The sequence below is a fragment of the Myxocyprinus asiaticus genome, chromosome 21 (genome assembly GCF_019703515.2).
Source record: "Myxocyprinus asiaticus isolate MX2 ecotype Aquarium Trade chromosome 21, UBuf_Myxa_2, whole genome shotgun sequence".
NCBI lineage: Eukaryota > Metazoa > Chordata > Actinopteri > Cypriniformes > Catostomidae > Myxocyprinus > Myxocyprinus asiaticus.
In genome coordinates, this window is record NC_059364.1 from 15,246,096 (window position 1) to 15,258,711 (window position 12,616).

The following is a 12,616-nucleotide window of genomic DNA, read 5'->3' on the forward strand; positions in this document are numbered from 1 at the left end:
CAGAGCTGGAGGCAGATGCAACCTCACACTTGTAGTGAGCTCCAGGCAGCAGACCAACCCTGCCGTTTCCTCTATCTTGTCTCTCTCTCTCTCTCTCTCTCTGAGCCAAATGAGTATGTGTGTGTGTGTATATATATATGTGTGTGGAAATAAAAACACACCCTGCTACCATTGCTACTACTGAGCCTTTCTGACACTGGGCTCTTTTTGGGGGATTGAAATCATCTTCCAACATATTGGATTTATCCTGCGGAGTGACTTTTTTCATTGAGGATATTATTTTTTGATTTTACATTTTTGAATTATTGCTTTGGCAGGTAAGTGTGTTTTGATCTGGGCTGTTTTTTAACCCCTACCCTAATCTGTTTCATCACCTTGAGGTGATCAAATACCCTCAAATCATGCATATAGAGCAATATTTTAGTTACATAGGGAAAGCGTACATTCACAGTCACTCACAAAGATTGAAGTTGTAGCCTTTGCTTCTAAACTTTTCGATTTCTAGTCATTTGCTTGCACTGTCAGTTTTAATACTTCACTAAAGCAGCTTTGCGGTGGGAAAAGGCGTTTTATTGCGTTTTATTTCTACTGTAGACAGACCCATGGGGATTTGACGGGAATGTAATAGCAATCTGAACTCACACAAGTACAGTGGCGATGAAATCCAATAGCACATAATATAAGAGCCCTTCATTTGTAATTTAGGAATCGATGCGCATCTCCAAAACAATATAAAGTGCCGTTGCGTGCAGAATAAACGCACTACAGGCGCACAACTTCCATTTGATCCTCCTCCGCATCATTATTGTGCTCTACAAATCTGTCAGAATGATAAAAAAAAAAAAAAAAAAAAACTACTAGGAATTATCTTTAAAATAACAACCCCTGTTTTGGGGAGAAAACGCAATGCTGGTTACATTTTTTTTTTTTTTTTTTTTTTTTACAGCGTGCAGTCATCAAAAACACAAACTTAATGTGTTTCGTCTTAAACATAGTCATGTTCTTATACGAGAAGAGTAGCACAAACCAAACGAGCAGATGTCGATTAAAAACGGGGGTGAAAAAAGATACTAAATAAAGCCAAACCCGAGCTTTAGAACCACGGTGAGCGAGTGATTGGAATGAAGAATGGGCAAATCGGGGGGATGCGGAGCTTGGCACCCAAAGGGGCCGTTCAGAGCCAACGTGTCCTAACGCTAATATATATATATATATATATATATATATAACGCTAGACGCAGCGCAACGAATGCAACCGAACGCAGGTGTTAACAAATTTAAGTTCTTTTTAATTTGTCACGACGTCTAAAAAACACCACCGCGCTCCTGTGCGAGACGCTGAAAACACAGTGTATGACGTCCGTCTAGCGCATTTCTACATCGAAAACAGGCGCAGACGGGCGCAAAAATAAGTTCGGTGTCAACGGCCCCTCAAGTACACTGCGAGCGAGCGACACGACGAAACTCCGCCATAATGAACTAACTAAATTATCCTTAGATTAGCTGTCATATCTGTTAAGCAGACAACTTAAGACTGAAATAATAGTTTTTAGCAGATAAAAAGAAATAAAGAGGCTCTAAGGTAATGATAACACCCCATGCCTTCAGACAGGGCTGATTAAATCAGTTTATAAGACTATTATAAAGTAGATTCACACTGATACTTACACAACAGTACAAGAGATTCAAGTGAACATTTTGAATCCCTATTTGATCACACTTTTAAGATTAAGTTATTTCTCCCCAGCTTTGAGTTTCATATTGGCAAATACACTAAAAAGACAGAGGTAAGTTTTTTTTTAGCATAATAATGACTGACAAACACAAACAGGCTGTTTTGACTATGTAAGGAAGGTGATCAAATTAACTAATCCATTGTTCTTTGTTGGATGTGTCAAAGCACTCTGTGGCCGTCTTTTCACTTGCATAATCATTTTGTATCAGTGGTTTTCAAACACCCCACCTTCGAGCTTTAAAAGAAATGAAACATACTCCTAAGACCAGTCTCCCTTTAGATACCAATAGGCAGGAATATAAAATAATATGTCTGTATTTCAATACAAAAACATAAGCATCAATGCAGTACGTGTTTACTGGCAGCCAGGCGGACAGCACTCTTTTTTTCCAGCTTTGAATGCCGGAGGCTAAACCCAGTGGTCCGTGGCATTCCCTCAGAGTCAACATGAAATGGTCATGTCTCTCAGGCCTTTCGAAAAAAAAGTCTGTCACCCTTTTGTGCCGAGGACAAAAAAATCATCTAGTAGAATTTTCCACTCAGGTTGGCAGACAACCTCTGACCTCAGTGAGGCCGTTCATTAAAATGTACCTCCGAAAACAAGCCTAGATGTTCATTTTCTGAAGCGTTCAAGAGACTGCTGCTAAAATATACCTTCCTAAACCCTGATTATTACCTTACAAAAAAGTATAAGATAGTGCAAACAGAAAAGTGCTATGAATTTTAGCTTTATTGTGGATACAATTTACCCCCTTTGAGGTGAACAAGTAAAATGCAGTGCTGTAAATCAAACCAAGTCTTTTTGCCCTTGTCCAATAACTGCTGCCCCTTGTTCCCTGGCAGGGGGTACAAATGTGGTAATTAAAGCGCTAGCTCAGCCTCCAAGTGTGTGTGTGTGTATCTGCCATGCTCAGGCCTGATACAGCAGCACCTACCACCCCCAAGTGGGGAAAAACAGTGCAGCTGCCGCAGACCACTCTCTTTTCAGTGCAGTACAAATGAAATAGACCCCCTGTCTCCCCTAGAATCCACTCTTGCTGTCTGAACGCCAGCCAGATACAAACCTGCGTATCATCTGTCCTAAAACAGCACACAGAGGGGAACAACTAACACAATAGCCTGCTCTTAAATTAATGCTTAAACCATGTCTAAACTGTCATTCTCTTTCCAAATATGTTTCATCTCTCAGTTCGCTAGGCTTCCAGGCTTGATCTGCCTTTAGTTTCATAGACATGACAAAGAGAGGCATTTAGATTCAGTCCTGCCTGGGGTACAAACTCTTTTATCCTTTGAAAACGACAGAGCTGTTTTTCATAATCATAGCCCAGGACCTACCAATAAAGACTGAAGTGCAAATGTAATTTCATTCTAAATGCCTTCTTTCATGCATGGCAACTGATGAAACGTGACAGCATTTTTGGGAACTAATAGAAAACATCTCAGGCATTAATTAATTTCCCCAAATGCAAAAGCATAAAGCATTACAATTATCATTAACTGATAATCATTTAAAATGTATATGTTTATTTTATATATGCATATAGAATTAATCCAGTCTCATATAATCTTGAAAGCCTTAAGGAAGATCTTGACCCAGCAATAATATTATCTTCCTCTGAAATCAAAACTCTGTGCTGCTTTTAGAAAGAAATATTTTCTTTAAACTCTTTAAAACTAATATTTTTACTTCACTTCTTGTTGCATATTCACATTCAGAAAGCATTTAGAAACAGATACTTTTTTCCATCTGTATTTTTTAATCTTATTTCACAACCACTGTGTTTGAAACTCAAGAGACTAAACGAGCAAAGGTAGCTGTGGCTACAGTAGCTTTTTAACCAGGATGCTTGATTAAACATCACTAGTGCAGAGCAATGGAGCAAAAGCAGGCCCAGGCCATTAAAACAATCTCCTATTGAGAAATACGGCCTATTAGAACGATAACGAGAGGTGTCCGTCACTTCACATTCCTTGACCATGAGCAGTGGGGGTGGGATAGAGGGGATGGAAGGTTTAACCAAATGTGAAAAAGCTAATAATTCTCAGTGAAAGGAGTTCAGTAAAGCAGAAGAGTGATGGCCAGTGCCCTTATGCTTGCTTTGTAGCGAACAATAAAGCATTGCCACTTCAGTGAAATCCGAGTAGCCGAGGGACACGAAGAAATAATAATGCAGTTAATCATGCAGCCAGATCATGGCTTGCATGACCATTGAGACACAGACCTGGCATATAATGTGGATCTGTCTTTTTCTCTCCCTCCTTTTCTGTTTGACCTTTATGGCCGTAACAGTCTATCAGCCAGCATACATTTCCCAAGGCACTTGTGCTGTTATCAAGGTCTCCAGAGTATGATCTTATGAAATACACAGCTACCTGTGATTGAACCCTGTAGAGGACACTTTCCACAAGGTATGCAAGCTTAGTATATAAAAAAAAACAAAGGAGCTTGTGTAAGAAAATACTAAAAGCACCCTGTCAAACATCAGCTGTCCTTAAAAGTAGGGTCACAGCTGCCGTTTCCAAACTCATGTTAATCTACTAATACAATACCAGGTGCTCAGAGCACTTAGGCTCAACAGAAGGATGGGGCATATTATTAGACTGTGCTGGCGAGACCTGTAATCAAGTTACAGGGCCTTCAATTTCCTAATCTCTTCTTGTCACTGGCTACTACTGTTAAATGTTTCAGAGTTGCCTGACATGCCCCCTTGTGTTTTACAGGAAGGTTACCATCAGCAAGTCACTGGAAGGGTTTTAGGCAAGTGCACAAACTGAGGCTGTCATTTGTTAGGTTTGGAGGATAAAAATGTATGTTGTCACTCTGTCTAAGAGGGAAGTTGTACAGTGGGGAAATTAGGGCATGGAAGGTGCAGCACAGACAGCTCCTTGGGGCTACTGGAGGTGACTTGCATGAGAATCCCGTTTGGAAATTTATGAGTGTGCGAGATGAGCTATGCCATGTTCATCTGTCATGTGCATTTTTGAGCAGTGTGAGGGCGTTGCATTCAGGTACTGCTGGGCCAGCCGCAAGGACCCCTGCTGCCTGCTCAGCACCTCAGCAACAATAAGTTTAACTTTTAGAAAGCAACAACAGTGATTGTACCCTTCATCCTCTCCTTCCTGAGCATTTTCTACTCTAGCCTGCCCCAGCCACTTTGAAATCTTTTTGAAAGTGCAGCCCGTTGGAGAACTTAGTGAGACGTGAGGGAGCAGTCTTTAGCTATTGTCACGGTTGCTTCTCTTATGCAAAGGAATTCTTTTCTCCCATCTCCATAGAGAGGACTGGGAGGGATGTTAGGGTTAGTGGCAGACAGCGCAATGAACACGGCTGTCCTGGCAGCACAGGCTTACGGCAAGAAAAAAGAAAGGTTTTTATAAAAATCCACAACATCCTCTAATCCAGGTTTCACAAACAGTGTCCACTATCAAAAGACCTGGGGCTTTTCTCTGTGGTCATTTACCCAGAGGCATAGAAATCCCCTGATATATAGAAACCCAATAAGCTTAAGGGACTTTCAAATTCCTGTTTCAAATACATAACCCTCTCACTTTTTCTATCTTCCATCTGATAATGCTCACGAATGCAGTGGTCCAATCTGCAGAGAATTTGTGGTCTACTTTATGTTAGGTGCAAACATGCCACATCTTGGAAAAATAGAAAACGTACAACTGAAAAAAAAGCCTTAAGGTTATAGCCTAAACTATTTTTTTCAACAAAATAGAAGAGCCATCTGTTTACATCAACTGGTGTTCTGTTGATGGCAGCATGAAACTTCTCTGTTTTGAAGGACAGTGGCCAATTGCAGCTGGCTGCATCGTTGCCTGACTCAATCTTAGCCTTGGCACTGTCATCTCAGTATTAAATAAATGCTGCCTAATAGCATGTTACGCATAGTCAATAACTCATCCTAAACAAGGCCACATACCATTCTCACCTTTTTCCAGCGTCAATGACATATTCAGTTATGACATTCTTTCCATAATACAGAATTTGCTCTTATTGGCTCTTCTTTTTCCCCTCTCTGCCAGTAGGAAGTTAAGCATGTGAGAAGGAGTGGGCGTCTGCTCATCGAGCACGGGTTTTGTGAAACAAGAGCAGGGAGGCGGAGTGCTATTGCAGCACTGAAGATTCTGCTTCCAAGCCACTAGGCTGGATACTTTATTCATGCTCGGGCCAGGAGCGAGGCTACAGGATTCCAGGCTGTCTTTAGGGCCGGACTTCAGAACCGAACCGCCCTGGATTTGAGCCCACAGTACTGCAGGCAGACAGGGCTCGGTCTGATTTGTGGTCTTAATGCCATGACCGGTCTGCACCGGGAGATACGGGAGCAGTTAAATTCTAAAAGAGGACTCGGTGTTAAAATCAAAAGGCCGTAATTAGGCATTGCAACTTACAGCACAAAAAAAAAAAAAAGGATTCTGCATGAAATAGGCATCTTGCTTTTTTTTCTGTTCTTTCTGGGGTTAAATAATGCACTGAATCGCATGCCTGCACAGGAGACGGCTGCCCAAGGTCTGTCTGAAAGCAGAGGGGCTTTCTTTACAGGTTTATCTACCATGGCAAAGCCTTTGATTGCATGAACTGTGGACACTGCAATACAAGACAGGAGGTCAGCGGTACAAACAAGGATCAGTTCGGCAAATACCAGCTTGGTCAGGATATAAACAAAGAGAGCCCTATGACAAGACGGACAAACATCTTCTGAAAGCACCAAAAGGGGAGCTTAAAACCCTATTGGATTTTGGGTGGCAGCAGTGGATTAACCGGCATTTCTAAATCAGGTATGACAAATATGGATGCTTGTGTCTTGCTGTGCTTATGTGCGTTTCATCTAATAATATATCTGCGGGATATAGGTCAAGAAAATGTGAAATTCAAGTAATAAATCACCATTTAGCTCATTTTAGCCACAGAAAATGATACACACACACTGAACAAAATCTTGGCTATTGGCTAGATGAAGGTTGTCTTAATATTGTTTGTCATCTCCCATGGTGCCTCAGATCTAAACATTACTGTGTTAAGTTCTGCATTTTTTATTGACTGAGCATCGGACTGTCCTCACTGTTTGATGGCAGTGTTAATTTCCACAAAATGTAGAGATGTCTTTACAACTAATCTAATTTTGTCAGGAATAATTCATAACACTTCTTATTTCCTTTTAAGTAGCAATCTTCCACACTTGGATTACTCTGATATAACCTACAGGAGACACTAATCCTGCAGAAAGGCAGGGCAAAATAGCAAGCTAATTATACAACAATCAAATCAACAAGGCCTGTTCTACCAGAACAGTTTTCAGCAATGAACAGCAGCCTTGAAATGCACTGGCTAACTGCAGAAATGTGTAAAACAACAAGACCCTGCGATTACATTACACACAGCAAAAGATAAAGCCTCTCGCACACAGGCATTTCATTCAAGAAAAGCTTGTGGGTTTAAGGATCTGTTATCTGCATCCACAGCTGATTGAGAATATCCTTCCACTTCAATTAGACTTGCTTTTGAACCTCTCAGTTCTCCTTTTTCTTCTGTTTTTTTCCCTCTAATCCCTCTTTCTTTCTTTTCATTACTGTATTGTTTTGATATATCCTGAAAAAAAAAATTTAATCAAGATAAACACTCCAGGCATGTCTCGCTACCATAGTTTTTTTATTTGTTCATGTTCATGTAAATAGCCTCTTTTCATTCATTCAACAGCAGAAATATATAATACTTTGTCTTAAATCAAATTATGTACTATGAAAAGGTGCTGCAGGCACAATATGTAATACAGCAATTATTTAGAGCAGGGCTTTGTCTTTTCTTCAGAATGCCTGCATTTGACACTCTTTTCATTTTGCTTAAGGGCTACAACCGAAAAGAAGACATTAGCAATGGCATGCAAATACAAGTCCATCTTCGCCCTTTTCATCAGAGTTGGGCTCCTGCTCGGCCTGGCCAATCCATTGGTGACCTCAGCCTCCTGCCCCTCGCAGTGCCGGTGCGATGGGACTTTCATCTACTGTAATGACCGGGATATGACTTCCATCCCCTCGGGCATCCCAGAGGACGCTACAGTACTTTTTCTCCAGAACAACCGCATCAAAAGTGCAGGTATCCCTACAGATCTTCGTCGGCTAAACAATGTTGAAAAGATCTACCTGTACTGCAACAACCTGGATGAGTTTCCCACCAACCTGCCACTGAATGTCAAGGAACTTCATTTGCAGGAGAACAATATCCGGATGATCACACATGCCTCCCTGGCACAGATTCCCTTTATTGAGGAATTACACCTTGATGACAATTCAGTGTCAGCAGTCAGCATCGAAGAGGGTGCTTTCAGGGACAGCAACCATTTGAGACTGCTCTTCCTGTCACGGAACCACCTAAGCACGATACCATCTGGTCTACCAATGACTATTGAGGAGCTTCGCTTTGACGACAACCGCATCTCATCTATCTCTGAAGCCTCTCTGCAGGATCTTATAAACCTGAAACGACTAGTTCTGGATGGTAACCTCCTGAACAACAGAGGCATTGGGGAGATGGCCTTAGTGAATTTAGTCAACCTGACCGAGCTTTCGTTGGTACGGAACTCCCTTACGTCCCCACCTGCCAACCTGCCAGGCACGAGCCTGGAGAAGCTTAATCTTCAAGACAACCACATCAATCACGTGCCAGCAGGTGCCTTTGCTTTTCTGCGACAGCTATACCGCTTAGATTTGTCAGGCAACAACTTGAGCAGCCTGCCTATGGGGGTATTTGAAGACCTGGATAACCTTACCCAGCTGCTTTTGCGCAACAACCCCTGGTACTGTAACTGCAGGATGAAGTGGGTACGAGACTGGCTGCGAACTCTTCCATCTAAAGTCAATGTACGTGGCTTCATGTGCCAGGGCCCTGATAAGGTCAAAGGGATGGCGATCAAGGATCTAACAACAGAGCTTTTTGGCTGCTCTGAAACAGAGGTTTCACCTACATATGAGACCAGCACGGTTTCTAACACTCTACCACCTTCTCGACCCCAGTGGCCCATTTATGTAACTAAAAGACCTGTGGTTAAGGGGCCAGAACTGGGTAGAAACTATCGTAGCACAACACCATCCAGTCGAAAGATCATCACGATAAGTGTCAAATCCAGTAGCGCTGAGACAGTGCACATTTCTTGGAGAGTATCTCAGCCCATGACAGCCCTGAGGCTTAGTTGGCTAAAGCTGGGTCACAGTCCTGCTTTTGGATCCATAACCGAGACCATTGTGCAAGGGGAGAGAACAGAGTACCTGCTCACAGCTCTAGAGCCTGAATCCTCATATCGGATATGCATGGTTCCCATGGAGACAAGTAACATTTACCTGTCAGACGAGACACCTGTTTGCATAGAAACAGAGACTGGCTCTCTCAAAGCGTACAATCCCACCACAACCCTGAACAGGGAGCAGGAGAAAGAGCCTTACAAAAATTCCAATCTGCCTTTAGCTGCTATTATCGGAGGGGCTGTGGCCCTTTTGGCCATCATCATGTTGGCCCTGGTGTGCTGGTATGTCCATAGGAATGGTTCCTTATTTTCCAGAAACTGCAATTACAACAAAGGTCGCAGGAGAAAAGACGATTATGCTGAAGCTGGGACAAAGAAGGACAACTCCATTTTGGAGATTAGAGAGACATCTTTTCAAATGATACCCATAAATCACATGCCGGTGTCAAAGGAGGAGTTTGTGATACATACAATTTTTCCTCCCAATGGCTTAAGCCTTTACAAGAGTCCACACAGTGACAACAGCATCAACAACAGAAGCTACAGAGACAGTGGTATACCAGATTCCGATTACTCTCATTCATGATAGTGTGCACAGATTACATAGACATTGAATTGTGATTGAGTGACTCAAAGACTGCTTGGTCTTTTGCAAAACACTGGATTGAAAAGACTGAGTATGCATTGTAATGTACATTTGCCATATAATTTATATTTAAGGACAATTTAATACAAGGAGAGAAGGTTCAAATTGCAGGCCATCACTGAGCCATCAGTGTATGCTGCCACAAACTGCAATTCTATATTTTAGAGATTTGTAGTAATTTGTACTGTACTTCCTTTACTTATGGTTTTAGACCAATTAAAAAACTTTGTGCTCTACTGAGATATGATGACTTGTCAACTGTGAAAGTGGGTTTTCATTGCTGTGTTGAACAATCAGATTTTAGAAAACCATGTAGTATAAGCACAGGTCAAATTATGTTGCTGTCAAGCTATGTTGCTGTCAGTGGAATAAAAACACTACAAAAATGACTGCAGAAATATAGGGCATAGTTGATCAAAGGAATGAAATCAAAAGTGTTTAATTCTGAGGAGGGTGGGCACACACTTACTGTGGTATCACAGAAACCTTGGGGCATCGTTACGAATCCCGATTGCCCATTTCAGAATGTCGTCAGACTTTACGTCTCTGCAGTTTTGTTTTTTTAGGAATGAGATGTCTATTACTTCCTCTCTGGCCTGGAGAGGCAGCAACACAGCACAGAATCCTAAATCCTGTGCCTCAGCCAGACGGTTCTGCCCCAGCACATAGCAAACGAAGCACACAGATCAAATGAAAAGTAACTTTCAGTCAAATCAGAGTGGACGGGCTAAAACACAGGATAAAACTCGATATCGCCCATTCAAGTGAGCAAGGGGAAATAACATTAACCGTATCCCTCAGTAAAGTTAACCACATGTCATTGTAAAGGTTGCCCTCCAAAATGAACATATTCTGGGCAGAAATATATATGGCAAGAAACACATTTGGGCTCTTTTCTATTTGGAATATAAAGTGTCAACTATTTTTTTGTTCATGTAATTCTTATTTGTAATTTTTTTTTTTTTTTTTTTTTTTTCTAATTCAAGCCACTTTTAAGTTACCACAGTTTAAAGTTAATTGTTCTTTACAATTGAAGACCAAAGTGCATTGTATGCCCTTTGGCTAGTCTTGTATGTGCCTTGATCCAATGCTTATTGTATTTAGCTTTTTCAAAAAAGTAAATCAGTGACTTTTTTTTCATACACACTTTAATATGATAGGATACTGGTCATATTGCAAAATAAAAGTGGATAAAACCCAACTCGGTGGTCTCTTTTCCCCAACAGAATGCTTTCCGTTTATTTTTAATCGCTCTAAGCTTTGCATAGACTATTCTCACAATCCTCATCTGAAGCGTGAAGAGGCTTCTTCATAGTGCAGCATCCGCTTGGGGCTGCAAGTGCACTTTTGTGTGGTTAAGCCATGTATGACTTATCTGATTGGCCCAAGTGGGAAATATCAGCGAGTATGGCACAGAAGCTAAATGAGGCCGTTGGAGAGATGCTGTGCTGGATTTTATGTATCCCGCAGCCACAGGGGGAGAAAAACTTATTCAGTGACTATAAAGCATTAGGAGGATGGCACTGGCTCTGCTGGGGCAGTCCGCTTCCACAATGACTTGTGTAGAAATCACACAGGTAGATGTAGGTACCTAACACTCTGCCAAAGTCCCTTTAAGGCAGGTACAGCTTCTATCTAGTTGAATGAGGAAAGACAGAATTCTCCAAAACTTTTGATTAAGACTATGTTCAAATAACATATTATGTTCAGCAATAAAATCTGACAACAACTGTTCTATAACAACTGTTGTGCATCTTTATCTCAAAACACACAAAATACACTTTTTTTCAGATAATATGCATGCATGTTTTCAAGTAAATAATCAAAATTCTATCAAAAAGGCGACTGGCTCTTTTAACTGTAAGGCAGCGCAGTCGCTATATTTAGTGTTATGATTATTCCCATTTATAGTACTATATGAGTAGGTCGTCTGATACACACAGACAAAATTTTTGTGGGCCATGAGTGAGCAAACACACTGAGGCACAGATGCACACACATAGATGCACACGTCCCAAGCTTTAATTACAGTTCACGGTGCCTTTAAAAGAAACAAGTAAGATCCAAACCTTAAGTATACTTCAACCTACCCATGTTCTAAATATACACATCAGCTTTAATTTAAAGTGAACACCGCTGTGAGAACATGGATAAGCATGGGTCCACATTTGTGAATATTGTTGATGTTCCACAGCTTGCCCTGACATTTGTTTATGTGGTTTCCTGACTGAAAGTATTAGCAAGTTTCAAATGCTGAATGATGGCCTTTGCTAAGTTCTATTTGTGTCACTTCATTGTAAATCAGCCTCTTTTTTCCCTTTTTTTTTTTTTTTTTTTTTTTTAATTAATAATTTAACAATTTATTTTAAATTTACATTTGTCTCATGGTTGCTTTTATACTTTCGATTGTACATCTGAAAAGAATGTAAAATTCAGACTACGAATGTAAATTGATATGAAAACTATGACATTCAAACTTGAATTTAGAGCCATATTTATTTCAGGATATCCAATCCAATGTGTTTAATCTGCTCAGAAATTAGAGTTTTATTACTCCAGGGTTCCCACAGTCATAAAAAACATGGAAATATCAGGGATGGCGTTATCCAGGCCTGGAAAAGTCATGGAAATATATGTTCTAATTTCCATAATTAATATATACGTTTTATGTATTTTATGTTATGAGTGTTAATATTGCTCTTAAATAATTAAAAATAATTTAAAGAGTAAACTTGCTCGCAATCCATAGTGATGTTTGATTTGAGAGCAATGAGCAAATCACATATCAATTAATTGGTCACAGCGGTTCACAAAATTGTCAAAATTATTTATTTGCTAATCAGTCTGAAACTATATATTTTTTTAATCCATATCCAGGTATCAAAAACAACTGGAAAGATCACTGAAATGTCATGTAAATGAATTACTCAAAAGGTGTCGGAACCCTGTTACTCATTTATAGCCCCCTTTAAAGTGAGGATTGCCCTATAAAAA

General features: G+C 40.6%; 2 protein-coding genes across 4 annotated transcripts in view; one reads left to right on the plus strand and one right to left on the minus strand.

The window, feature by feature from the left end:
* The window catches only part of LOC127412386 (ADP-ribose glycohydrolase MACROD1-like), an 817,662-nt gene that overhangs the window by 666,492 nt on the left and 138,554 nt on the right, over positions 1-12,616 (minus strand). The window lies entirely within an intron of this gene.
* Positions 46-9,858, plus strand: LOC127412382 (leucine-rich repeat transmembrane protein FLRT3-like). 2 transcript variants are annotated; one of them, XM_051648692.1, is made up of 3 exons: positions 46-317; positions 5,765-6,517; positions 7,585-9,858. In XM_051648692.1, exon 3 carries the CDS (start codon positions 7,613-7,615, stop codon positions 9,560-9,562), a length of 1,950 nt encoding a protein of 649 aa, XP_051504652.1. In that variant the 5' UTR covers positions 46-317; positions 5,765-6,517; positions 7,585-7,612; the 3' UTR covers positions 9,563-9,858. The 2 variants fall into 2 exon arrangements, with proteins under 2 accessions (XP_051504652.1, XP_051504651.1); XM_051648691.1 differs by having other exon boundaries at positions 5,768-6,517.